Here is a 26,088-nt window from a genome sequence, read left to right as displayed (position 1 = left end):
CACAGTCCTGTATCCAAACCCATATCATACACAGTCCTGTATCCAAACCCATATCATACACAGTCCTGTATCCAAACCCATATCATACACAGTCCTGTATCCAAACCCATATCATACACAGTCCTGTATCCAAACACATATCATACACAGTCCTGTATCCAAACACATATCATACACAGTCCTGTATCCAAACCCATATCATACACAGTCCTGTATCCAAACCCATATCATACACATTCCTGTATCCAAACCCATATCAGACAGTCCTGTATCCAAACCCATATCATACACAGATCCTCCCCATATCATACGGTCTTGTATCCTCCCCCATATCATACGGTCTTGTGTCCTCCCCCATATCATACGGTCTTGTATCCTCCCCATATCATACGGTCTTGTATCCTCCCCCATATCATACGGTCTTGTATCCTCCCCCATATCATACGGTCTTGTATCCTCCCCATATCATACGGTCTTGTATCCTCCCCATATCATACGGTCTTGTATCCTCCCCATATCATACGGTCTTGTATCCTCCCCCATATCATACGGTCTTGTATCCTCCCCCATATCATACGGTCTTGTATCCTCCCCATATCATACGGTCTTGTATCCTCCCCCATATCATACGGTCTTGTATCCTCCCCCATATCATACGGTCTTGTATCCTCCCCATATCCTACGGTCTTGTGTCCTCTCCCATATCCTACGGTCTTGTGTCCTCCCCCATATCATACGGTCTTGTGTCCTCCCCCATATCATACGGTCTTGTGTCCTCTCCCATATCATACGGTCTTGTGTCCTCTCCCATATCATACGGTCTTGTATCCTCCCCCATATCATACGGTCTTGTGTCCTCCCCCATATCATACTGTCTTGTGTCCTCTCCCATATCATACGGTCTTGTATCCTCCCCCATATCATACGGTCTTGTATCCTCCCCATATCATACGGTCTTGTGTCCTCCCCCATATCATACGGTCTTGTATCCTCTCCCATATCATACGGTCTTGTGTCCTTCCCCATATCATACGGTCTTGTATCCTCCCCATATCATACGGTCTTGTATCCTCCCCCATATCATACGGTCTTGTATCCTCTTCCATATCATACGGTCTTGTATCCTCTCCCATATCATACGGTCTTGTATCCTCTCCCATATCATATGGTCCTGTGTCCTCCCCCATTTCATACGGTCTTGTATCCTCTCACATATCATACGGTCTTGTATCCTCTCCCATATCATACGGTCTTGTATCCTCCCCCATATCATACTGTCTTGTATCCTCCCCCATATCATACGGTCTTGTATCCTCTCCCATATCATACGGTCTTGTGTCCTCGCCCATATCATACGGTCTTGTGTCCTCGCCCATATCATACGGTCTTGTGTCCTCTCCATATCATACGGTCTTTTGTCCTCGCCCATATCATACGGTCTTGTATCCTTCCCCATATCATACGGTCTTGTATCCTCCCCCATATCATACGGTCTTGTATCCTCCCCATATCATACGGTCTTGTATCCTCCCCCATATCATACGGTCTTGTATCCTCTCCCATATCATACGGTCTTGTATCCTCCCCCATATCATACGGTCTTGTGTCCTCTCCCATATCATACGGTCTTGTGTCCTTCCCCATATCATACGGTCTTGTGTCCTCTTCCATATCATACGGTCTTGTATCCTCCCCCATATCATACGGTCTTGTGTCCTCCCCCATATCATACGGTCTTGTATCCTCTCCCATATCATACGGTCTTGTATCCTCTCCCATATCATACGGTCTTGTATCTCCCTGTTAGTGACCACATGTAATATGCTACAGGCCGGTCGCATACGATGGTATAATCCGTATATCTTACTACTTGTGGTTCCCTTTTTCCTGCAGTGCGTGTGGGCTTTGAGGAGGCCGCAGGTCCATCTAGAAAAGAGTTTGCCCGTTCAGACAGTGACAATTGGCGCACCCTGCGTGACGGACAAGAGGAGGATGAGGACGGTAACTGGAGGCTCTCTGTATCCAGGAGAGATGACCGCTGGCGATCTACAAGCCCTGGAGGAACTTCAGGTCAGACATGTTGTCCTGTCCCCACCTCCACCTCTTCCCTCCATCTGGTTTTCCGTCCGCTCAGTTACGTGTTTTACTATTCAGAGGGGCCGCGGTCTGCAGGGTGGAGGGAGCACGGCGACCGCCGACGCAAGTTTGACTTTGAAATGCGAGAAGATGGAGGAACGGCTCAGCGAGGAAGCGGGCGTGGTGGAGATAATGCACACGAAGAAGACAGGGACGGGCTCCCTGAGTGGTGCATGGAGGACGAGGATGATGAGATGGGGACCTTTGATTCTTCCGGGGCTTTCTTATCCTTTAAGGTAGATATCATGGTTGGGCGGTCACTGTGGGTATGGGTGGGCCCGGCTGTACACTGACCATAAGGTATATATCATGGTTGGGCAGGCACTGTGGGTATGGGTGGGCCCGGCTGTACACTGACCATAAGGTATATATCATGGTTGGGCGGGCACTGTGGGTATGGGTGGGCCCGGCTGTACACTGACCATAAGGTAAATATCATGGTTGGGTGGTCACTGTGGGTATGGATGGGCCCGGCTGTACACTGACCATAAGGTATATATCATGGTTGGGTGGTCACTGTGGGTATGGGTGGGCCCGGCTGTACACTGGCCATAAGGTAGATATCATGGTTGGGCGGGCACTGTGGGTATGGGTGGGCCCGGCTATACACTGACCATAAGGTATATATCATGGTTGGGCAGGCACTGTGGGTATGGATGGGCCCGGCTGTACACTGACCATAAGGTAAATATCATGGTTGGGTGGTCACTGTGGGTATGGATGGGCCCGGCTGTACACTGACCATAAGGTAGATATCATGGTTGGGCAGGCACTGTGGGTATGGATGGGCCCGGCTGTACACTGACCATAAGGTATATATCATGGTTGGGCAGGCACTGTGGGTATGGATGGGCCCGGCTGTACACTGACCATAAGGTAGATATCATGGTTGGGCAGGCACTGTGGGTATGGGTGGGCCTGGCTGTACACTGACCATAAGGTATATATCATGGTTGGGTGGTCACTGTGGGTATGGGTGGGCCCGGCTGTACACTGACCATAAGGTAGATATCATGGTTGGGCGGTCACTGGGTATGGGTGGGCCCGGCTGTACACTGACCATAAGGTAGATATCATGGTTGGGCAGGCACTGTGGGTATGGATGGGCCCGGCTGTACACTGACCATAAGGTATATATCATGGTTGGGTGGTCACTGTGGGTATGGATGGGCCCGGCTGTACACTGACCATAAGGTAGATATCATGGTTGGGCAGGCACTGTGGGTATGGATGGGCCCGGCTGTACACTGACCATAAGGTATATATCATGGTTGGGCAGGCACTGTGGGTATGGATGGGCCCGGCTGTACACTGACCATAAGGTAGATATCATGGTTGGGCAGGCACTGTGGGTATGGGTGGGCCCGGCTGTACACTGACCATAAGGTAGATATCATGGTTGGGCGGTCACTGGGTATGGGTGGGCCCGGCTGTACACTGACCATAAGGTAGATATCATGGTTGGGCGGTCACTGGGTATGGGTGGGCCCGGCTGTACACTGACCATGACCTTCTATTCACAGAAGAGCCCCAAAGAGACCATTCTGGAAGAGCAGGAGTTGGACTTCCAAGGTGTTGAGGAAGAGGACGGAGAGGAGAGGACGGAAGACGGTGCAGACAGACCGCTACTTAATAGTAAGTCTGATAGTAGAGCAGCCTTCAGTTGTCAGGGCATGCTGGGAGTTGTAGTTTTGCAGAATCCAGTCTAGATAATCCTCTGAACCAGTGATCTCCAAACTTTGTACCTCCCAGATGTTGCAAAACTACAACTACCAGCATGCCCACACTTCCAACGGCTTTCTGGCATGCTAGGAGTTGTAGTTTGGAACATCCCCATGTAGTAGTTAGACCCACCTCTTTGCCCCGGTATAGTAGTCAGCTCCACCTCTTTGCCCCGGTATAGTAGTCAGCTCCACCTCTTTGCCCCGGTATAGTAGTCAGCTCCACCTCTTTGCCCCGGTATAGTAGTCAACTCCACCTCTTTGCCCCGGTATAGTAGTCAGCTCCACCTCTTTGCCCCGGTATAGTAGTCAGCTCCACCTCTTTGCCCCGGTATAGTAGTCAGCTCCACCTCTTTGCCCCGGTATAGTAGTCAGCTCCACCTCTTTGCCCCGGTATAGTAGTCAGCTCCACCTCTTTGCCCCGGTATAGTAGTCAGCTCCACCTCTTTGTCTCCATGTAGTAGTTAGGCCCACCTCATTGTAGTAGTTAGTTAGGCCCACCTCTTTGCCCCCGTATAGTGGCGAGGCCCACCTCTTTGCCCCCGTATAGTGGCGAGGCCCACCTCTTTGCCCCCGTATAGTGGCGAGGCCCACCTCTTTGCCCCCGTATAGTGGCGAGGCCCACCTCTTTGCCCCCGTATAGTGGCGAGGCCCACCTCTTTGCCCCCGTATAGTGGCGAGGCCCACCTCTTTGCCCCCGTATAGTCGCGAGGCCCACCTCTGCCCCTGTATAGTGGCGAGGCCCACCTCTTTGCCCCTGTATAGTGGCGAGGCCCACCTCTTTGCCCCCGTATAGTGGCGAGGCCCACCTCTTTGCCCCCGTATAGTGGCGAGGCCCACCTCTTTGCCCCCCCCCCGTATAGTAGCGAGGCCCACCTCTTTGCCCCCGCATAGTGGTGAGGCCCACCTCTTTGCGCCCCCCCCCCCCCCCCCCCGTATAGTGGTGAGGCTCACCTCTTTGCCCCCCCCCCCCCGTATAGTGGCGATACCCACCTCTTTGCCCCCCCCCCCCCGTATAGTGGTGAGGCCCACCTCTTTGCCCCGTATAGTGGTGAGGCCCACCTCTTTGCCCCCCTATAGTAGTGAGGCCCACCTCTTTGCCCCTGTATAGTGTTGAGGCTCACCTCTTTGCCCCCCGTATAGTGGTGAGGCCCACCTCTTTGCCCCCCGTATAGTGGTGAGGCCCACCTCTTTGCCCCCCGTATAGTGGTGAGGCCCACCTCTTTGCCCCCTATAGTAGTGAGGCCCACCTCTTGGCCCCCCTATAGTAGTGAGGCCCACCTCTTTACCCCCCTATAGTAGTGAGGCCCACCTCTTTGCCCCCCTATAGTAATGAGGCCCACCTCTTTGCCCCCCCTATAGTAGTGAGGCGGCCCACCTCTTTGCCCCCCTATAGTAGTGAGGCCCACCTCTTTGACCCTCTATAGTAGTGAGGCCCACCTCTTTGCCCCCCTATAGTAGCGAGGCCCACCTCTTTGACCCTCTATAGTAGCGAGGCCCACCTCTTTGCCCCTGTATAGTAGCGAGGCCCACCTCTTTGCCCCCGTATAGTAGCGAGGCCCACCTCTTTGCCCCCGTATAGTAGTGAGGCCCACCTCTTTGCCCCCCCCTATAGTAGTGAGGCCCACCTCTTTGCCCCCCCCTATAGTAGTGAGGCCCACCTCTTTGCCCCCCTATAGTAATGAGGCCCACCTCTTTGCCCCCCCTATAGTAGTGAGGAGGCCCACCTCTTTGCCCCCCTATAGTAGTGAGGCCCACCTCTTTGCCCCCCTATAGTAGCGAGGCCCACCTCTTTGACCCTCTATAGTAGCGAGGCCCACCTCTTTGCCCCCCTATAGTAGCGAGGCCCACCTCTTTGACCCTCTATAGTAGCGAGGCCCACCTCTTTGCCCCTGTATAGTAGCGAGGCCCACCTCTTTGCCCCCGTATAGTAGTGAGGCCCACCTCTTTGCCCCCCCTATAGTGAGGCCCACCTCTTTGCCCCCGTATAGTGGTGAGGCCCACCTCTTTGCCCCCCTATAGTGGAGAGGCCCACCTCTTTGCCCCCCTATAGTGGAGAGGCCCACCTCTTTGTCCCCCTATAGTAGTGAGGCCCACCTCTTTGCCCCCCTATAGTAGTGAGGCCCACCTCTTTGCCCCCCTATAGTAGTGAGGCCCACCTCTTTGCCCCCCTATAGTAGTGAGGCCCACCTCTTTGCCCCCCTATAGTAGTGAGGCCCACCTCTTTGCCCCCCTATAGTAGTGAGGCCCACCTCTTTGCCCCCCTATAGTAGTGAGGCCCACCTCTTTGCCCCCCTATAGTAGTGAGGCCCACCTCTTTGCCCCCCTATAGTAGTGAGGCCCACCTCTTTGCCCCTGTATAGTAGTTAGGCCTAGTTTTTTTTTTCACCCCCTTTAGGTGATGAACATTCGGTTCCCCCCGAAGACTCTCAGCAGGAACCCCCGTCAAAGTCCCCAGAGCAGAGCGGTGCTATGTGGGCTGCGGGGGTGTACACGGAGGGGGAGGACGAGCGAGCCCCTGACATCTCCCCTACGGATGGAGAAGATGGCGCTTTGGTTGAACCTCCGCCATGTCCAATAGAAGAAGGTGAGCAGGCAGACGCCTTCATCAGGGGTACATGTGCAGAGTGTTTAAGGAGACCTCTAACTGTTATTTATTTTTCCTCTGACTAGGTAACCCGCCACCCTTTGCCCCTTCCTCAATCTCCCCGCTTTCTACCCTGCCGACCCCTCCATCACCCCCCACGGTTGCTGCTATTGATTTTACTGTGGGGGACCCTGAGGAGGATGAAGGCATGAAGCATCTCCAGCAGGTAAGTTTCGTCAGCCCCCCACCCCACACACTTCTTCCACCATTGCTGTTGCCCCCCACCCCCTGACCTCGTGACCTTTCCTCGTTGCCTCTCTCCTAGGAAGCTGAGAAGTTGGTGGCTTCCCTGCAAGATTCCTCCCTAGAAGAAGATGGCTTCTCCTCTAGTCGCTCTCACAGTGCTGCTGCTCTTCCCCTGTCCCACGAGGCTGCCATGAAGTGGTTCTACAAGGACCCTCAGGGGGAGATCCAAGGTCTCTGCGCCGTCTTATACTAGGTCTTCTCTTTTATGACGTTCTGTTGTCACCTGACTATTAACCTTGTGACCCCCCCCCCCGCAGGTCCGTTCAGTACGCAAGAGATGGCAGAGTGGTGCCAGGCGGGATATTTCACTATGTCTCTTTTGGTGAAGAGAGGATGTGACGAGGGCTTTCAGCCCCTGGGCGAAGTCATCAAGATGTGGGGTCGGGTACCGTTTGCCCCTGGGCCATCCCCGCCGCCCCTGCTGGTAAGTGTCGGTATTACATTAAGAACTAATAGTCACACATCTTATATAACGTCAAAGGCGTATACAACCTTTGCATCCAGTCTAAACAGTCCTTTAAAACCAGGTGTTGCTAAACAACTCCCAGCATGCCCGGACATGCTGGGAGTTGTAATTTTGCAACAGAGCAGCGGTCCTGATGTGTTTTTTTTATCTAGCCGTATAACATTGTAGCAGTAGTTTAAGGAGCTTTCGGGATGTATTGTGGGGTTTAGCGGATGCAGCGCCCCCAGCAGGTACTTTAATGCACTTACTCATCTTGTTTTCCAGGGTAACATTGATCAGCAGTGCCTGAAAAAACAGCAGGAATTAGCTTTGTATCAGCAGATGCAACACCAGTACTTGCTGCAGTTTATAAGCAGGTAAGAAAAGTTACAAGACGTGTCTGATACGTCACATACCCCGCATTATTTCGCCACTAATGCCCCTTTAGTCCCTTTTTCTTCCTTACTCTGTTTCTTCTCTCTTCTTACATCCTATGATCCCATAAAGTGCCCTCATATAGTAATAAGGCCTCTTCTGGGCCCACCTCTCTGCCCCTATGTAGTAGTTAGGCCCACCTCTCTGCCCTTATGTAGTAGTGAGGCCCACCTCTCTGCCCTTATGTAGTAGTTAGGCCCACCTCTCTGCCCCTATGTAGTAGTTAGGCCCACCTCTCTGCCCCTATGTAGTAGTTAGGCCCACCTCTCTGCCCTTATGTAGTAGTTAGGTCCACCTCTCTGCCCCTATGTAGTAGTTAGGCCCACCTCTCTGCCCCTATGTAGTAGTTAGGCCCACCTCTCTGCCCTTATGTAGTAGTTAGGCCCACCTCTCTGCTCTTATGTAGTAGTTAGGCCCACCTCTCTGCCCTTATTTAGTAGTTAGGCCCACCTCTCTGCCCCTATGTAGTAGTTAGGCCCGCCTCTCTGCCCCTATGTAGTAGTTAGGCCCACCTCTCTGCCCCTATGTAGTAGTTAGGCCCACCCTCTCTGCCCCTATGTAGTAGTTAGGCCCACCTCTCTGCCCCTATGTAGTAGTTAGGCCCACCTCTCTGCCCTTATGTAGTAGTAAGGCCCACCTCTCTGCCCTTATGTAGTAGTAAGGCCCACCTCTCTGCCCCTATGTAGTAGGTAGGCCCACCTCTCTGCCCCTATGTAGTAGTTAGGCCCACCTCTCCACCCTTATGTAGTAGTTAGGCCCACCTCTCTGCCCCTATGTAGTAGTAAGGCCCACCTCTCTGCCCTTATGTAGTAGTAAGGCCCACCTCTCTGCCCTTATGTAGTAGTAAGGCCCACCTCACTGCCCTTATGTAGTAGTAAGGCCCACCTCTCTGCCCTTATGTAGTAGTAAGGCCCACCTCACCGCCCTTATGTAGTAGTAAGGCCCACCTCTCTGCCCTTATGTAGTAGTAAGGCCCACCTCTCTGCCCTTATGTAGTAGTAAGGCCCACCTCTCTGCCCTTATGTAGTAGTAAGGCCCACCTCTCTGCCCTTATGTAGTAGTAAGGCCCACCTCTCTGCCCTTATGTAGTAGTAAGGCCCACCTCTCTGCCCCTATGTAGTAGAAAGGGTACCTTTCATTAAAAAAAAAAACTTTTGATATATTATAGATTAATTTATGCAGAATAACTTTCCAATTGCATGTTATTAAAAAATATGCTTCTTTCTATTTAATTTTCCACATTGAAAAAATTACCACTAGGGGGCTCCCTACCACTCCTGGCCGCAAGCCCTTTTTATAAATTTCAGACTCATGGTGGAGTCCTAAATCTCAGACTGTGGCCTTTCTGTGCCCCCATATATTACTAGTACCCATCTGTACTCCCATGTTGTATTAGGACCCCTTTGTGCACAATATAGTAAATATATATATATATATTATATACTAGACAAAGTCATCAAGATGTGGAGTCAGGTCACTTTTGCCGCATCATGATGACTTTGCCCAGGATATTTATATATATATATATATATATATATATATATATATATATATATATATAATATACATATACACTGCTCAAAAAAAATAAAGGGAGCACTAACACATCCTAGATGGGAATGAATGAACTAATAGTATGAAATACTTTCGTCTTTACATAGCTGAATGCGCTGACAATAGAATCACCAAAAATTATCAATGGAAATGAAATGTATGAACCCATGGAGGTCTGGATATGGAGTCACACTCAAAATCACAGTGGGAAACCCCACTACAGGCTGATCCAACTTTATGTAATGTCCTTAATACAAGTCCCAATGAGACTCAGTAGTGTGAGTGGCCTCCACGTGCCCGTATGACCTCCCTACAATGCCTGGGCAGACTCCTGATGAGGTGGAGGATGATCTCCTGAGGGATGTCCTCCCAGACCTGGACTAAAGCATCCGCCAACTCCTGGACAGTCTGTGGTGGATGGAGCGAGACGTCCCAGATGTGCTCAATCGGATTCAGGGGAACGGGCTGCCAGTCCATAGCATCAATGTCTTCCTCTTGTAGGAACTGCTGACACACTCCAGCCACATGAGGTCTAGCATTGTCTTGTATTAGGAGGAACCCAGGGCCAACCGCACCAGCATATGGTCTCACAAGGGGTCTGAGGATCTCATAATGGCAGTCAGGCTACTTCTGGCAAGCACATGGAGGGCTGTGCGCCCCCCCAAAGAAATGCCACCCCACACCATTACTGACCCACCCCCAAACCGGTCATGCTGGAGGATGTTGCAGGCAGCAGAATGTTCTCCACGGCGTCTCCAGACTCTCACATGTGCTCAGTGTGAACCTGCTTTCATCTGTGAAGAGCACAGGGCGCCAGTGGGGAATTTGCCATTCTTGGTAAATGGCAAACGTCCTGCAACGGTGTTGGGCTGTAAGCACAACCCCCACCTGTGGACGTCGGGCCCTCATACCACCCTCATAGAGTCTGTTTCTGACCGTTTGAGTTGACACATACACATTTGTGTCCTGCTTGAGGTCATTTTGCAGGGCTCTGGCAGTGCTCCTCCTGCTCCTCCTTGCACAAAGATGAAGGTAGCGGTCCTGCTGCTGGGTTGTTGGCCTCCTCCACGTCTCCTGATGTACTGGCCTGTCTCCTGGTAGCGCCTCCATGCTCTGGACACTACGCTGACAGACACAGCAAACCTTCTTGCCACAGCTCGCATTGATGTGCCATCCTGGATGAGCTGCACTACCTGAGCCACTTGTGTGGGTTGTAGACTCCGTCTCATGCTACCACTACAGTGAAAGCACCGCCAGCATTCAAAAGTGACCAAAACATCAGCCAATAAGCATAGGAACTGAGAAGTGGTCTGTGGTCACCACCTGCAGAACCACTCCTTTATTGGGGGTGTCTTGCTAATTGCCTATAATTTCCACCTGTTGTCTGTTCCATGTGGGTTTATTACAATTACTAGGGCGGGGAAAGGATGAGGTAGGGGAGGGGGTGAGTAGATGTGAGGCACGGAGGGACAGGAAGCTGGAGCATAGCAGCATGGGGGATGACTATTTTTACGTCATCCTCCACCGGGAACTTCATGGCCCTGCAGTGGGAAAACGGCTGGACCGATTTATTAAAGAAGGACATGGATAGAAAGGTACAGCTGCGGGAACATTTTGGGTTAATAACATAGTGCGCCACAGTACTCCTTTAAGGACCGAGCAGTTTTTCACTTTTTTGCACTTGTTTTTTTCCTCCTTATCTTTTAAAAATCATAACTCTTTCAATTTTGCACCTAAAAATCCATATGATGCTTATTTTTTGCGCCACCAATTCTACTTTGTAATGACGTCAGTCATTTTACCCAAAAATCTACGGCGAAACCAAAAAAAAAATCATTGTGCTACAAAATTTAATAAAAAACACAATGGCCCTCATTTACTATTCTAAACCGGACTTGTTTTGTCGTTTTTTTTTGGCGCATCTTTGTCTGCGACACGATGCAACATTTTTCCCGACTGACCCGGTGTGGATTCTCCCAAACCCGAAAAAGGGGCGTAACCCGACCTTTCTGAGCTTTCCCACGTATTTATAAAGGTTTCCAACCCAAATTTGTTGAATTGTTGTGGATTTTTTCCCGACAGCTCAGAGGAGTTGGAAACCAAAACCAACAAAACCCACGTGCGACAAACAGGATGCAACATAATAATAAATACCGGGAAAAAAGCAAGATAGACTTACAACCCGATTTTCTAAGTAAATGAGGGCCAATCTTGTTACTTTTGGGGGCTTCCATTTCTACGCAGTACATATTTCAGTAAAAATGACCCCATATTATTCTGTAGGTCCATACGGTTATAATGATCCCGACTTATATAGATTGGATATTGTCGGACTTCTGGGAAAAATCATAACTGCATGCAGGAAAATGTATACGTTTAAAAATGTCATCTTCTGACCCCTATAACTTTTTTATTTTTCCACGTATGGAGCGGTATGAGGGCTCATTTTGTGTGCTGTGATCTGAAGTTCTTAGCTGTATCATTTTTGTATTGATTGGACTTTTTGATTGCTTTTTATTCATTTTTTCATTATATAAAAAGTGACCAAAAATACGCTATTTTGGACTTTTTGTATTTTTTTCCGCGTACGCCATTAATGACTGTGCGTTTAATTAACAATATATTTTTATAGATTGTACATTTACACAAGGGGCGATACCACATGTTTGTTTAAACTTTTAATAAGGAAGGGGTTAATGTTTTTTTTTGTTTTTTTTTTTTACACTTTTAGTCCCCTTAGGGGACTTTTAGGAGGAAGCATTTAATTCCTCATACTGATCCATGTGGTTCCATAAAACCACATTGATCTGTGTGCTCTGCGCTCGATTGATGAGGCTCGGTCCTGCCAGGCTCTATCATTCACAGCGCAGCAGCCTGCACAGGACGTGAGGTAAGCCCTCCGGATACCTCAGCAGTGGATCGCCCCCCACCCCTATATTGGACACGAGAGGCCTAATACAATATGGGATTACAAAGTCAGTTAAACCCCTCTGTTCTCTCCAAGTAGTTAGGTCCCCTCTGTGCCTCCATATAGTGTATGGTGTCCCCTCATGTAGTAATTAGGCTCCATCTGTGTCCCTATATATTAGCTAGGCTCCCTCTGTGTCCCTATATATTAGCTAGGCTCCCTCTGTGTCCCTATATATTAGCTAGGCTCCCTCTGTGTCCCTATATATTAGCTAGGCTCCCTCTGTGTCCCTATATATTAGCTAGGCTCCCTCTGTGTCCCTATATATTAGCTAGGCTCCCTCTGTGTCCCTATATATTAGCTAGGCTCCCTCTGTGTCCCTATATATTAGCTAGGCTCCCTCTGTGTCCCTATATATTAGCTAGGCTCCCTCTGTGTCCCTATATATTAGCTAGGCTCCCTCTGTGTCCCTATATATTAGCTAGGCTCCCTCTGTGTCCCCACGTAGTAGTTGGGCCTTTCTATTTCCCCATGTAGTAGTTAGACCCATCTCATTGCCCCAATGTAGTAGTGAGGCCCCTCTCTGCCCCCATATAGTGTAGTGAGGCCCCTCTCTGCCCCCATATAGTGTAGTGAGGCCCCTCTCTGCCCCATATAGTGTAGTGAGGCCCCTCTCGGCCCCCATATAGTGTAGTGAGGCCCCTCTCGGCCCCCATATAGTGTAGTGAGGCCCCTCTCTGCCCCCATATAGTGTAGTGAGGCCCCTCTCTGCCCCCATATAGTGTAGTGAGGCCCCTCTCTGCCCCCATATAGTGTAGTGAGGCCCCTCTATGACCCATATAGTGTAGGGAGGCCCCTCTCTGCCCCATATAGTGTAGTGAGGCCCCTCTCTGCCCCCATATAGTGTAGTGAGGCCCCTCTCTGCCCCCATATAGTGTAGCGAGGCCCCTCTCTGCCCCCATATAGTGTAGTGAGGCCCCTCTCTGCCCCCATATAGTGTAGTGAGGCCCCTCTCTGCCCCCATATAGTGTAGCGAGGCCCCTCTCTGCCCCCATATAGTGTAGTGAGGCCCCTCTCTGCCCCCATATAGTGTAGTGAGGCCCCTCTATGCCCCCATATAGTGTAGTGAGGCCCCTCTCTGCCCCCATATAGTGTAGTGAGGCCCCTCTCTGCCCCCATATAGTGTAGCGAGGCCCCTCTCTGCCCCCATATAGTGTAGCGAGGCCCCTCTCTGCCCCCATATAGTGTAGTGAGGCCCCTCTCTGCCCCCATATAGTGTAGTGAGGCCCCTCTCTGCCCCCATATAGTGTAGGGAGGCCCCTCTCTGCCCCATATAGTGTAGCGAGGCCCCTCTCTGCCCCCATATAGTGTAAGGAGGCCCCTCTCTGCCCCATATAGTGTAGCGAGGCTCACCTCTCTCCCTTCCTCTCTCCTCTGACTTTGTTCTCCTTTCTCGCCTCCTTTTTTCTTCCTCTGTTCCTCATCGTGTCTCATCCTGTGATCTCTCCTCCGCCTCCTTCTCTTCCTCTCTCCTCTCTCTGTTCTTTCTCACCTCCTTTTTTCTTCCTCTGTTCCTTCTCGTGTCTCATCCTGTGATCCCCACCACCTCCTTCTCTTCCTCTCTCCTCTGTCTCTGTTTGTTCTCCTTTCGTGTCTCCTTTTTTTTCTTCCTCTGTTCCTTCTCATGTCTCATCCTGTGATCCCCTCCGCCTCCTTCTCTTCCTCTCTCCTGTCTTTGTTCTCCTTTCTCACCTCCTTTTTTCTTCCTCTATTCCTTCTTGTGTCTCATCCTGTGATCTCCTCCGCCGCCTCCTCTTCCTCTCTCCTCTGACTCTGTTCTCCTTTCTCGCCTCCTTTTTTTCTTCCTCTGTTCCTTATCGTCTCATCCTTTGATCTCCTCTTCCTCCTTCTCTTCCTCTCTCCTGTCTTTGTTCTCCTTTCTCACCTTTTTTTCTTCCTCTGTTCCTTCTTGTGTCTCATCATGTGATCTCCTCTTCCTTCTCCTCCTTCCTCTCTCTTCTGACTGTTTGTTCTCTTTTTTCTTCCTCTGTTCCTTCTTGTGTCTCATCCTGTGATCTCCTCTGCCTCCTTCTCTTCCTCTCTCCTCTGTCTCTGTTCTCCTTTCTCGCCTCCTTTTTCTTCCTCTGTTCCTTCTCGTGTCTCATCCTGTGATCCCCACCACCTCCTTCTCTTCCTCTCTCCTCTGTTTGTTCTCCTTTCTTGTCTCCTTTTTTTTCTTCCTCTTTTCCTTCTTGTGTCTCATCCTGTGATCCCCTCCGCCTCCTTCTCTTCCTCTCTCCTCTGTCTCTGTTCTCCTTTCTCGCCTCCTTTTTTCTTCCTCTGTTCCTTCTTGTTTCTCATCCTGTGATCTCCTCTTCCTCTCTCCTCTGACTGTTTGTTCTCTTTTTTCTTCCTCTGTTCCTTCTTGTTTCTCATCCTGTGATCTCCTCCTCCTCTTCCTCTCTCCTCTGACTTTGTTCTCCTTTCTCACCTCCTTTTTTTCTTCCTCTGTTCCTTCTTGTGTCTCATCCTGTGATCTCCTCTTCCTCTCTCCTCTGACTGTTTGTTCTCTTTTTTCTTCCTCTGTTCCTTCTTGTGTCTCATCCTGTGATCCCCTCCACCTCCTTCTCTTTTCTCCCTGCAGCATAGTCTCTCTCTCTCTCTCCACCCCATAGTAATGCTCAGTATTGCCATGTATCGCCCCCTGCAGGCCGCAGTACTCGCAGAAATCCAGTGATCTGACCGCTCAGCAACAGCAGTTGTCACTTTTCCTCCAGCAACTGAACCCCTCAAAATCCAGGTAGCGTCCTCATAGCAATCACCTCCTCCCCCTCCCAGCAGTCATTGACTTGCGCCCCCTTTTGTTCACATATAGAAACAGGTAATGTGAAGTACTGGTGCACATGCCTGTTTGAGATTCAATGGGAATAGATGTTCTGCACGTGGGGGTAATAATCTGCATGCATCTTATGGGCAGCATGATATTGGGGGGAAGCTTGTAAGACCCCATAACGGCTCAGTGCCAGTCCGCTACTTCTAAAGCCCACCGCATAGCATGGAGTAAGGAGTGACTCCCCTCGATCCTACTTCTTCCCTACACTATCCTACTTTTCCTCAGCTGACTTTTCTGGACTTGTGTGTTTTTTTCGTTTTATTAACCCTATTGTCCCGTTTTTCAGGGGGTCCGATGCTGCCCTCCTCCCCTCTGTGAGCCGATCTCTCTCTGTGCCAGACAATGGATCCTTATGGGATCTTAATACCTCAAATACACCGACATCAGGTAAGTGTCATAAAAAACGAGTGACATTACGGAGGCGTCCGCTCTCTGCTCATGTCCGCTTACCCGCTTTGTTCTCTTCAGGTGGGGACTCCGCGCTGTGGGACCTGCCTGTCAGTTCGGTATCTCAGGGGCCAATATTGGAGCAGCTGCAACTGCAACAAAAGGTATGGTGGATCCCTTTGGGCCAGAGAATACAGGCGGGATGGATAATGGGATGACGTGTGCACTAATAATGGAGTCTTCACTCAGTTGCAGGAGCGCAGAGAAGCAGAACTCAGGGCCAAGAGAGAAGAGGAGGATAGGAAGAGGAGGGAGGAGAAGAGGCGCCAGGAGGAGCAGAAACGCCGGGACGAGGAGGAAATGTACAGAAGGAAGCAGGTGATGTCTCGTCTTCATTCTCCCCTCCTGATAATGGTGTATTTGGCTGTTTCAAAACTACATGGGGTAATACATGAGGGCACTAAGGGGACCTAACGACTTAATGGGGTCACAGAGGGGACCTAACTACTACCTGGGGGCATAAAGGAGCCTAAATACTACATGGGATCACAAAGGTGACCTAACTACTACATGGGGGCACAGAGGAAACGACTTACTACATGGGGGCACAGAGGAAATTACCTACTACTTGGGGTCACAGAGGGGGCCTAACTTCTGCATGGGGTCAGAAAGGGGACCTAACTTCTACATGGGGTCAGAGAGGGGACCTAACTTCTACATGGGGTCAGAGAGGGGACCTAACTTCTACATGGGGTCAGAGAGGGGACCTAACTTCTACATGGGGTCAGAGAGGGGACCTAACTTCTGCATGGGGTCAGAGAGGGGACCTAACTTCTACATGGGGTCAGAGAGGGGACCTAACTTCTACATGGGGTCAGAGAGGGGACCTAACTTCTACATGGGGTCAGAGAGGGGACCTAACTTCTGCATGGGGTCAGAGAGGGGACCTAACTTCTACATGGGGTCAGAGAGGGGACCTAACTTCTACATGGGGTCAGAGAGGGGACCTAACTTCTGCATGGGGTCAGAGAGGGGACCTAACTTCTGCATGGGGTCAGAGGGAGCCTAACTTCTACATGGGGTCAGAGAGGGGACCTAACTTCTACATGGGGTCAGAGAGGGGACCTAACTTCTGCATGGGGTCAGAGAGGGGACCTAACTTCTGCATGGGGTCAGAGGGAGCCTAACTTCTACATGGGGTCAGAGAGGGGACCTAACTTCTACATGGGGTCAGAGAGGGGACCTAACTTCTGCATGGGGTCAGAGAGGGGACCTAACTTCTACATGGGGTCAGAGAGGGGACCTAACTTCTACATGGGGTCAGAGAGGGGACCTAACTTCTACATGGGGTCAGAGAGGGGACCTAACTTCTGCATGGGGTCAGAGAGGGGACCTAACTTCTGCATGGGGTCAGAGGGAGCCTAACTTCTACATGGGGTCAGAGAGGGGACCTAACTTCTACATGGGGTCAGAGAGGGGACCTAACTTCTGCATGGGGTCAGAGAGGGGACCTAACTTCTACATGGGGTCAGAGAGGGGACCTAACTTCTACATGGGGTCAGAGAGGGGACCTAACTTCTACATGGGGTCAGAGAGGGGACCTAACTTCTGCATGGGGTCAGAGAGGGGACCTAACTTCTACATGGGGTCAGAGAGGGGACCTAACTTCTGCATGGGGTCAGAGAGGGGACCTAACTTCTGCATGGGGTCAGAGGGAGCCTAACTTCTGCATGGGGTCAGAGAGGGGACCTAACTTCTACATGGGGTCAGAGAGGGGACCTAACTTCTACATGGGGTCAGAGAGGGGACCTAACTTCTGCATGGGGTCAGAGAGGGGACCTAACTTCTGCATGGGGTCAGAGGGAGCCTAACTTCTACATGGGGTCAGAGAGGGGACCTAACTTCTACATGGGGTCAGAGAGGGGACCTAACTTCTGCATGGGGTCAGAGGGAGCCTAACTTCTACATGGGGTCAGAGAGGGGACCTAACTTCTACATGGGGTCAGAGAGGGGACCTAACTTCTACATGGGGTCAGAGAGGGGACCTAACTTCTACATGGGGTCAGAGAGGGGACCTAACTTCTGCATGGGGTCAGCGAGGGGACCTAACTTCTACATGGGGTCAGCGAGGGGACCTAACTTCTACATGGGGTCAGAGAGGGGACCTAACTTCTACATGGGGTCAGAGAGGGGACCTAACTTCTGCATGGGGTCAGAGAGGGGACCTAACTTCTACTTGGGGTCAGAGAGGGGACCTAACTTCTACATGGGGTCAGAGAGGGGACCTAACTTCTACATGGGGTCAGAGGGAGCCTAACTTCTACATGGGGTCAGAGAGGGGACCTAACTTCTACATGGAGTCAGAGAGGGGACCTAACTTCTACATGGGGTCAGAGAGGGGACCTAACTTCTACATGGGGTCAGAGAGGGGACCTAACTTCTACTTGGGGTCAGAGAGGGGACCTAACTTCTACATGGGGTCAGAGAGGGGACCTAACTTCTACATGGGGTCAGAGGGAGCCTAACTTCTACATGGGGTCAGAGAGGGGACCTAACTTCTACATGGAGTCAGAGAGGGGACCTAACTTCTACATGGGGTCAGAGAGGGGACCTAACTTCTACATGGGGTCAGAGAGGGGACCTAACTTCTACATGGGGTCAAAGAGGGGACCTAACTTCTACATGGGGTCAGAGAGGGAACCTAACTTCTACATGGAGTCAGAGAGGGGACCTAACTTCTGCATGGGGTCAGAGAGGGGACCTAACTTCTGCATGGGGTCAGAGAGGGGACCTAACTTCTACATGGGGTCAGAGAGGGGACCTAACTTCTGCATGGGGTCAGAGAGGGGACCTAACTTCTGCATGGGGTCAGAGAGGAGACCTAACTTCTACATGGGGTCAGAGAGGGGACCTAACTTCTGCATGGGGTCAGAGAGGGGACCTAACTTCTACATGGGGTCAGAGAGGGGACCTAACTTCTGCATGGGGTCAGAGAGGGGACCTAACTTCTGCATGGGGTCAGAGAGGGGACCTAACTTCTACATGGGGTCAGAGAGGGGACCTAACTTCTACATGGGGTCAGAGAGGGGACCTAACTTCTACTTGGGGTCAGAGAGGGGACCTAACTTCTACATGGGGTCAGAGAGGGGACCTAACTTCTACATGGGGTCAGAGAGGGGACCTAACTTCTACATGGGGTCAGAGAGGGGACCTAACTTCTACATGGGGTCAGAGAGGGGACCTAACTTCTACATGGGGTCAGAGAGGGGACCTAACTTCTGCATGGGGTCAGAGAGGGGACCTAACTTCTACATGGGGTCAGAGAGGGGACCTAACTTCTATGTAAGGTTTGGTTGCAGAACACTGCCTTACCTCTGCTGTTTTATTTTTAATTTTCAGTGTCGTCAACAGCAGGAACTGCTCCTGAAACTGATCCAGCAGAGCGGTCAGTCCTCGCCCTCTGCGGCCATCTGGGCGTCTCACGGCAAAGGAGTCTCCCTAAAAGCGATGCTCGAAATGCAGGAGCGAGAGGGGCAGATGCTGAAGCAAAGAGCGCAGTCGACAAGGACGGTGGGTCATATGGAGATAACTGGCACACAACCGGAGTCTGGTGCTTGTAGTATTCACCTCAGTATTGCTTTATAGAACTTTTTTGTTTTTACTTTATGTTCTTTTTATTCCCAGCATGGAGGTCTTGGTATGTCTGGTGCCCCCATCATTCCTTCCCAGTGGGGGTCCGACTCAGGCTCTCTATGGGGCGGACTGGAGAAGAGTCCCTGGGAGGAAAGTGTCAAATCTGGGGCGAGCAGCAGGGGCCTGAGGAACAGCAGGAGTAGCCCATCCCTGACGTGAGTACTGACCTACCCCTTGGTGCTTCCTGTTCTCCCTATAGGATTCCGTTTGCTGTACACAGCTCCCACTTTACTCTTAGTTTACATTGGAAATTATAACCAGCATAGCTTACCCGTCATTTACTGTTCTTTCTCCTCTTAGTGACGCTAATCCTTCTGTGCCCCCATGTAGTAGTTAGGTCCCCTCTGTGCCCTCAGGTAGTAGTTAGGTCCCCTCTATGGCCCCATGTAGTAGTTAGGTCCCCTCTGTGCCCTCAGGTAGTAGTTAGGTCCCCTCTGTGCCCTCAGGTAGTAGTTAGGTCCCCTCTATGGCCCCAGGTAGTAGTTAGGTCCCCTCTGTGCCCTCAGGTAGTGGTTAGGTCCCCTCTGTGCCCTCAGGTAGTGGTTAGGTCCCCTCTGTGCCCTCAGGTACTAGTTAGGTCCCCTCTGTGCCCTTAGGTAGTAGTTAGGTGCCCTCAGGTAGTAGTTAGGTCCCCTATGTGCCCTCAGGTAGTAGTTAGGTCCTCTCTGTGGCCCCATGTAGTAGTTAGGTCCCCTCTGTGCCCTCAGGTAGTAGTTAGGTCCCCTCTATGGCCTCAGGTAGTAGTTAGGTTCCCTCTGTGGCCCCAGGTAGTAGTTAGGTCCCCACTTTGGCCTCAGGTAGTAGTTAGGTCCCCTCTTTGGCCTCAGGTAATAGTTAAGTCTCCTCTATGGCCTCTGGTAGTTGTTAGGTCCCCTTTGTGCCCTCAGGTAGTAGTTAGGTCCCCTCTATGGCCCCAGGTAGTTGTTAGGTCCCCTCTATGGCCCCAGGTAGTAGTTAGGTTCCCTCTGTGGCCCCATGTAGTAGTTAGGTCCCCTCTGTGGCCCCATGTAGTGGTTAGGTCCCCTATATGGTCCCAGGTAGTAGTTAGGTCCCCTCTATGGTCCCAGGTAGTAGTTAGGTCTCCTCTGTGGCCCCAGGTAGTAGTTAGGTCCCCTCTGTGCCCTCAGGTAGTAGTTAGGTCCCCTCTGTGCCCTCAGGTAGTAGTTAGGTCCCCTCTATGGCCCCAGGTAGTAGTTAGGTCCCCTCTGTGGCCCCAGGTAGTAGTTAGGTCCCCTCTGTGCCCTCAGGTAGTAGTTAGGTCCCCTCTGTGCCCTCAGGTAGTAGTTAGGTCCCCTCTATGGCCCCAGGTAGTAGTTAGGTCCCCTCTGTGGCCCCATGTAGTTGTTAGGTCTCCTCTGTGGTCCCAGGTAGTAGTTAGGTCCCCTCTGTGGCCCCATGTAGTAGTTAGGTCCCCTCTGTGGCCCCATGTAGTAGTTAGGTCCCCTTACGTGCCCCCAGGTAGTAGTTAGGTACCCTCTGCGCCCCATGTAGTAGTTAGGTTCCCTCTGCGCCCCATGTAGTAGTTAGGTTCCCTCTGTGGCCCCATGTAGTAGTTAGGTCCCCTCTGTGGCCCCATGTAGTAGTTAGGTCCCCTCTTTGGCCTCAGGTAGTAGTTAGGTCCCCTCTTTGGCCTCAGGTAATAGTTAAGTCTCCTCTATGGCCTCTGGTAGTTGTTAGGTCCCCTTTGTGCCCTCAGGTAGTAGTTAGGTCCCCTCTATGGCCCCAGGTAGTTGTTAGGTCCCCTCTATGGCCCCAGGTAGTAGTTAGGTTCCCTCTGTGGCCCCATGTAGTAGTTAGGTCCCCTCTGTGGCCCCATGTAGTGGTTAGGTCCCCTATATGGTCCCAGGTAGTAGTTAGGTCCCCTCTATGGTCCCAGGTAGTAGTTAGGTCCCCTCTATGGCCCCATGTAGTAGTTAGGTCCCCTCTATGGCCTCAGGTAGAAGTTAGGTCCCCTCTATGGCCTCAGGTAGTTGTTAGGTCTCCTCTGTGGCCCCAGGTAGTAGTTAGGTCCCCTCTGTGCCCTCAGGTAGTAGTTAGGTCCCCTCTGTGCCCTCAGGTAGTAGTTAGGTCCCCTCTGTGCCCTCAGGTAGTAGTTAGGTCCCCTCTATGGCCCCAGGTAGTAGTTAGGTCCCCTCTGTGGCCCCAGGTAGTAGTTAGGTCCCCTCTGTGCCCTCAGGTAGTAGTTAGGTCCCCTCTATGGCCCCAGGTAGTAGTTAGGTCCCCTCTGTGGCCCCATGTAGTTGTTAGGTCTCCTCTGTGGTCCCAGGTAGTAGTTAGGTCCCCTTCCGTGCCCCCAGGTAGTAGTTAGGTTCCCTCTGCGCCCCATGTAGTAGTTAGGTTCCCTCTGCGCCCCATGTAGTAGTTAGGTCCCCTCTGTGGCCCCATGTAGTAGTTAGGTCCCCTCTGTGGCCCCATGTAGTAGTTAGTTCCCTTCTATGGCCCCAGGTAGTAGTTAGTTCCCTTCTATGGCCCCAGGTAGTAGTTAGGTTCCCTCTGTGCCCTCAGGTAGTAGTTAGGTCCCCTCTTTGGCCTCAGGTAGTAGTTAGGTCCCCTCTATGGTCCCATGTAGTGGTTAGGTCCCCTCTATGGTCCCAGGTAGTAGTGAGGTCCCCTCTCTGGCCACATGTAGTAGTTAGGTCCCCTCTGTGGCCCCATGTAGTAGTTAGGTCCCCTCTGTGGCCCCATGTAGTAGTTAGGTCCCCTTCCGTGCCCCCAGGTTATAGTTAGCCCATCCCTGACGTGAGTACTGACCCCCCTCCTTGCTTCCGGTTCTCCTTATAGGATCCCGTTTGCTGTACACAGCTCCTATGTTGCTCTGATTTCTTCACAGTTGAAAATTATAACCTGCGTAGCCATTGGCTGTTCACGGTTCTTTCTTCTCCCTCAGTGATGCTTACGCCGCCTCCGCCAGGCGCAAAAAGACGGACGACGAGGAGAAGCTTCTGAAACTACTGCAGGGAATCAAACCATCAGACGGGTTCACTCAGTGGTGCGAGCAGATGTTACACATCCTGAACACATCCAATAACCTGGACGGTGAGAACCTGCGCCGCTGCCCCTTGTCTCCCGCACCCGCTCACCCTAACACCACCCTCTTCTCCTCTTCACAGTCCCCACATTAGTGGCCTTCCTGAAGGAACTCGAGTCTCCGTACGATGTCCACGATTATATCCGCTCCTGTCTTGGGGAAACACTTGAAGCCAAAGAATTTGCTAAACAGTTCTTGGAACGACGAGCAAAGTACAAAGCCAGCCAACGTCAGCAGGTAAGTACCGGACATAAGCGGTGGTCCTCCATCATGGTGGGGGGGCTCTGCTCCTTTGTTTTGTCAGAAATAACACAGTCCAGCTGTGAAGGGTGTAGAGGGTGTCAGAAGTTTGGCGGCGGTCCTGATGAGTTAAGATGGCGGCCATAGGCCTCCTGAAGACCTCTGTGCCACCCATAGTCGCTCTGCTAATGCTGTCTACTAGAGTTGAGCGAACTTACAATAAATTCGATTCGTCACGAACTTCTTGGCTCGGCGGTTGCTGACTTTTCCTGCATAAATTAGTTCAGCTTTCAGGTGCTCCGGTGGGCTGGAAAAGGTGGATACAGTCCTAGGAGACTCTTTCCTAGGACTGTATCCACCTTTTCCAGCCCACCGGAGCACCGGAAAGCTGAACTAATATATGCAGGAAAAGTCAGCAACCGCCGAGCCGAGAAGTTCGTGACGAATCGAATTTACTGTAAGTTTGCTCATCTCTAATTACAACAAGAATAAGGAATCACAGACCTGTTCAGACGTTTTTCTACTTTTATTTCCTTTTCATTATTTTAACCCCTTAACGACCATGGCCGTGTATATACGTCCTGGTGCCGTTAACAGGGTATGATGCCTGCTCCCGACTCGAGCCCGCGTTATACCGGCCGGCCCCCGGCAGAATCTTGTAGCTGGGGGCCGACGTTAAAACCCTTTAGATTGCCGCTGTCAAAGCTCACAGCGGCATCTAAAGGTGCTTTGATTCCATCCCTGGTGGTCCAGTGGTGTGTAAAAAGTGTAAAAGAAAAAAAAAAGTTTAAAAACACATTAACCCCTTCCTTATTAAAAGTTCACCATCCTTTTCCCAAATTCCATATAAAAAATATATAAACATAATAAAAATAAACATATGTGGTATCGCCGCGTGCGTAAATGTCCGAACTATAAAAATATATTGTTAATTAAACCGCACGGTCAATGGCGTACGTGCAAAAAAAAAAATCCAAAGTCCAAAATAGCGTATTTTTGGTCACTTTTTATACCATAAGAAAAGGAATAAAAACCAATCAAAACAAAAATGGTACTGATTGAAACTTCAGATCACGGCGCAAGAAATGAGCCCTCGTACCGCCCTGTACACAGAAAAATGTAAATGTCATAGGGGTCAGAAAATGACAATTTTAAATTGTATACATTTTCCTGCATGTAGTTATGATTTTTTCCGAAGTACGACAAAATCACCTATATAAGTACGGTATCATTTTAACCGTATGGACCTACAGAATAATGATAGTTTCATTTTTACCAAAAAATGTACTGAATAGAAACAGAAGCCCCGAAAATTTACAAAATTGTGGGGGGGGGGGGGGGGTTCTTCAATTTTGTCGCACAATGATTTTTTTTTTCTCGTTTCGCTGTAGATTTTTGGGTAAAATGACTGATGTCATTACAAAGTAGAATTGGTGGCGCAGAAAATAAGCCCTCATGGATTTTTAGGTACAAAATTGAAAGGGTTAAAAGGTGTAAGGAAAAAAAACTGAAAAATGCTTGGTCCTTTAAGGGGTTAAATACATATTAAGCAGGATAGGAGCGTGAAGCCGATACATCCACATCCAAAGCTGTGTCTGACGCTATGTTTCAGGGACGATCCCCTTAAAGGGGTACTCCGCCCCTAGATATCTTATTCAAAGGATAGGGGATAAGATGTCTGAATGTGGGGGTCCCGCCGCTGGTGACTCCCACAATCTTGGCTGCGGCACCCCAGGCATCTGTTGCACGGAGCGAACTTCGCTCCGTGGTGGATGACTGACAATGCGGGGAGGAGGCTGGAGACATCACTGCCACACCCCACTTGTGACATCACAGCCGTCACGCCCCCTCCCATAGACTTGCATTGAGGGGGCGTGGCTGTGACATCACAAGCCTTTGGTGCTGAACCACACGCTCTAAACGAACGCCGGGTGCAGCAGGGAGATTGTAGGGGACCCCCGCGATCAGACATCTTATCCCCTATACTTTGGACCTGGGATAAGATGTCTAGGTGCGGAGTACCCCTTTAATCATGTCCTGTACTGATTGGCTTTCCAGAGCAAGGTGGAGCTCTGTAGACAGACGGCTATAGCCTCAAGGCTAGTTTGTATATAACCGTGTTCACATTTACATTTGGAGGTCGCTAGAAACGTTAAAAAAATACCAAGTGTCCGAATTTTAGATTTTTGGTCACTTTGTATAGAAAAGTTATAAAAAGTGGTGAAAATGTCCCATCAAAACAAAAATGGTCCCAATGAAAACTACAGATCACAGCGCAAAAGATGAGCCCCTTACAGACGCTTATTCAAAAAAATGAGTTATAGGGTCATAATAGGGCAATTTTTATACTTTTCTTTAAAAAAAAAAAAAAAATTATAACAATTTAAGTTGTACAATAGAAAACCTATATAAATTGGATATTATTGTAATATAGACCCACAGAATAAAGATGACGTAAACTCCCCAAATATTTCAAAATTGTATTTATTTTAGTTATTTATTGTTTATTTAAACAAATAAACTAAATAAATATCTTAACCCCTTAAGGACCGAGGGTTTTTCAGTTTTTGCATTTTCGTTTTTTCCTCCTTGCCTTTAAAAAATGATAACTCATGATAATGATAATTCAATTTTGCACCTAAAAATCCATATTATGGCTTATTTTTTGCGCCACCAATTGTACTTTGTAATGACGTCAGTCATTTTGGGCAAAAATCTACAGCGAAACGGAAAACAAAATCATTGTGAGACAAAAGTGAAAAAAAAAAACACCATTTTGTAACTTTTGGGGGCTTCCATTTCTACGAAGTACATATTTCGGTAAAAATGACACCTTCTGTTTATTCTGTAGGTCCATACGATTATAATGATCCCCTACTTATATAGGTTGGATATTGTCGCACTTCTGAAAAAAATCATAACTACATGCAGGAAAATTTATACGTTTAAAATTGTCATCTTCTGACCCCTATAACTTTTTTTTATTTTTGCGCATATGGGGCGGTATGAGGGCTCATTTTTTGCACCGTGATCTGAAGTTTTTATTGGTACCATTTTTGCATTGATAGGACTTATTGATCGCTTTTTATTCATTTTTTCATGATATAAAAAGTGACCATAAAAAATCACTATTTTGGACTTTGGAATTTTTTTGCGCGCACGCCATTGACCAAGCGGTTTAATTAACGATATATTTTTATAATTCGGACATTTCCGCACGCGGCGATACCAAATATGTTTTTATTTACACTGGTTTTTTTATGGGAAAAGGGGGGTGATTCAAACTTTTAACAGGGAAGGGGTTAAATGATCTTTATTCACTTTTTTTTTTCACTTTTTTTTACAATGTTATAGGTCCCATAGGGACCTATAACACTGACCACACTGATCTCTTATACTGATCATTGTTATCCCATAGGGACCTATAACACTGCACACACTGATCTCTTATACTGATCATTGTTATCCCATAGGGACCTATAACACTGCACACACTGATCTCTTATACTGATCATTATTATCCCATAGGGACCTATAACACTGACCACACTGATCTCTTATACTGATCATTGTTATCCCATAGGGACCTATAACACTGACCACACTGATCTCTTATACTGATCATTGTTATCCCATAGGGACCTATAACACTGCACACACTGATCTCTTATACTGATCATTGTTATCCCATAGGGACCTATAACACTGCACACACTGATCTCTTATACTGATCTTTATTATCCCATAGGGACCTA

The 26,088-nt window shown here is 49.7% G+C and overlaps 1 protein-coding gene across 1 annotated transcript in view; it reads left to right on the top strand.

The window, feature by feature from the left end:
* Positions 1–26,088, top strand: part of GIGYF1 (GRB10 interacting GYF protein 1) — a gene marked incomplete in the record, with an annotated part of 47,695 nt that overhangs the window by 12,623 nt on the left and 8,984 nt on the right. The window contains 16 exon segments of the mRNA XM_056569958.1: positions 1,894–2,070; positions 2,155–2,372; positions 3,660–3,771; positions 6,256–6,444; positions 6,531–6,670; positions 6,770–6,920; positions 7,008–7,174; positions 7,481–7,572; positions 14,803–14,892; positions 15,272–15,372; positions 15,454–15,536; positions 15,622–15,750; positions 18,772–18,942; positions 19,057–19,220; positions 21,953–22,101; positions 22,176–22,330. Of these exon segments, the coding sequence (XP_056425933.1) occupies positions 1,894–2,070; positions 2,155–2,372; positions 3,660–3,771; positions 6,256–6,444; positions 6,531–6,670; positions 6,770–6,920; positions 7,008–7,174; positions 7,481–7,572; positions 14,803–14,892; positions 15,272–15,372; positions 15,454–15,536; positions 15,622–15,750; positions 18,772–18,942; positions 19,057–19,220; positions 21,953–22,101; positions 22,176–22,330 (2,288 nt within the window).

Source organism: Hyla sarda, chromosome 4 (genome assembly GCF_029499605.1).
Source record: "Hyla sarda isolate aHylSar1 chromosome 4, aHylSar1.hap1, whole genome shotgun sequence".
Taxonomy (NCBI): domain Eukaryota; kingdom Metazoa; phylum Chordata; class Amphibia; order Anura; family Hylidae; genus Hyla; species Hyla sarda.
The sequence above is the reverse complement of the archived record's forward strand: the minus strand, read 5'-3'. Positions and strand labels throughout refer to the sequence as shown.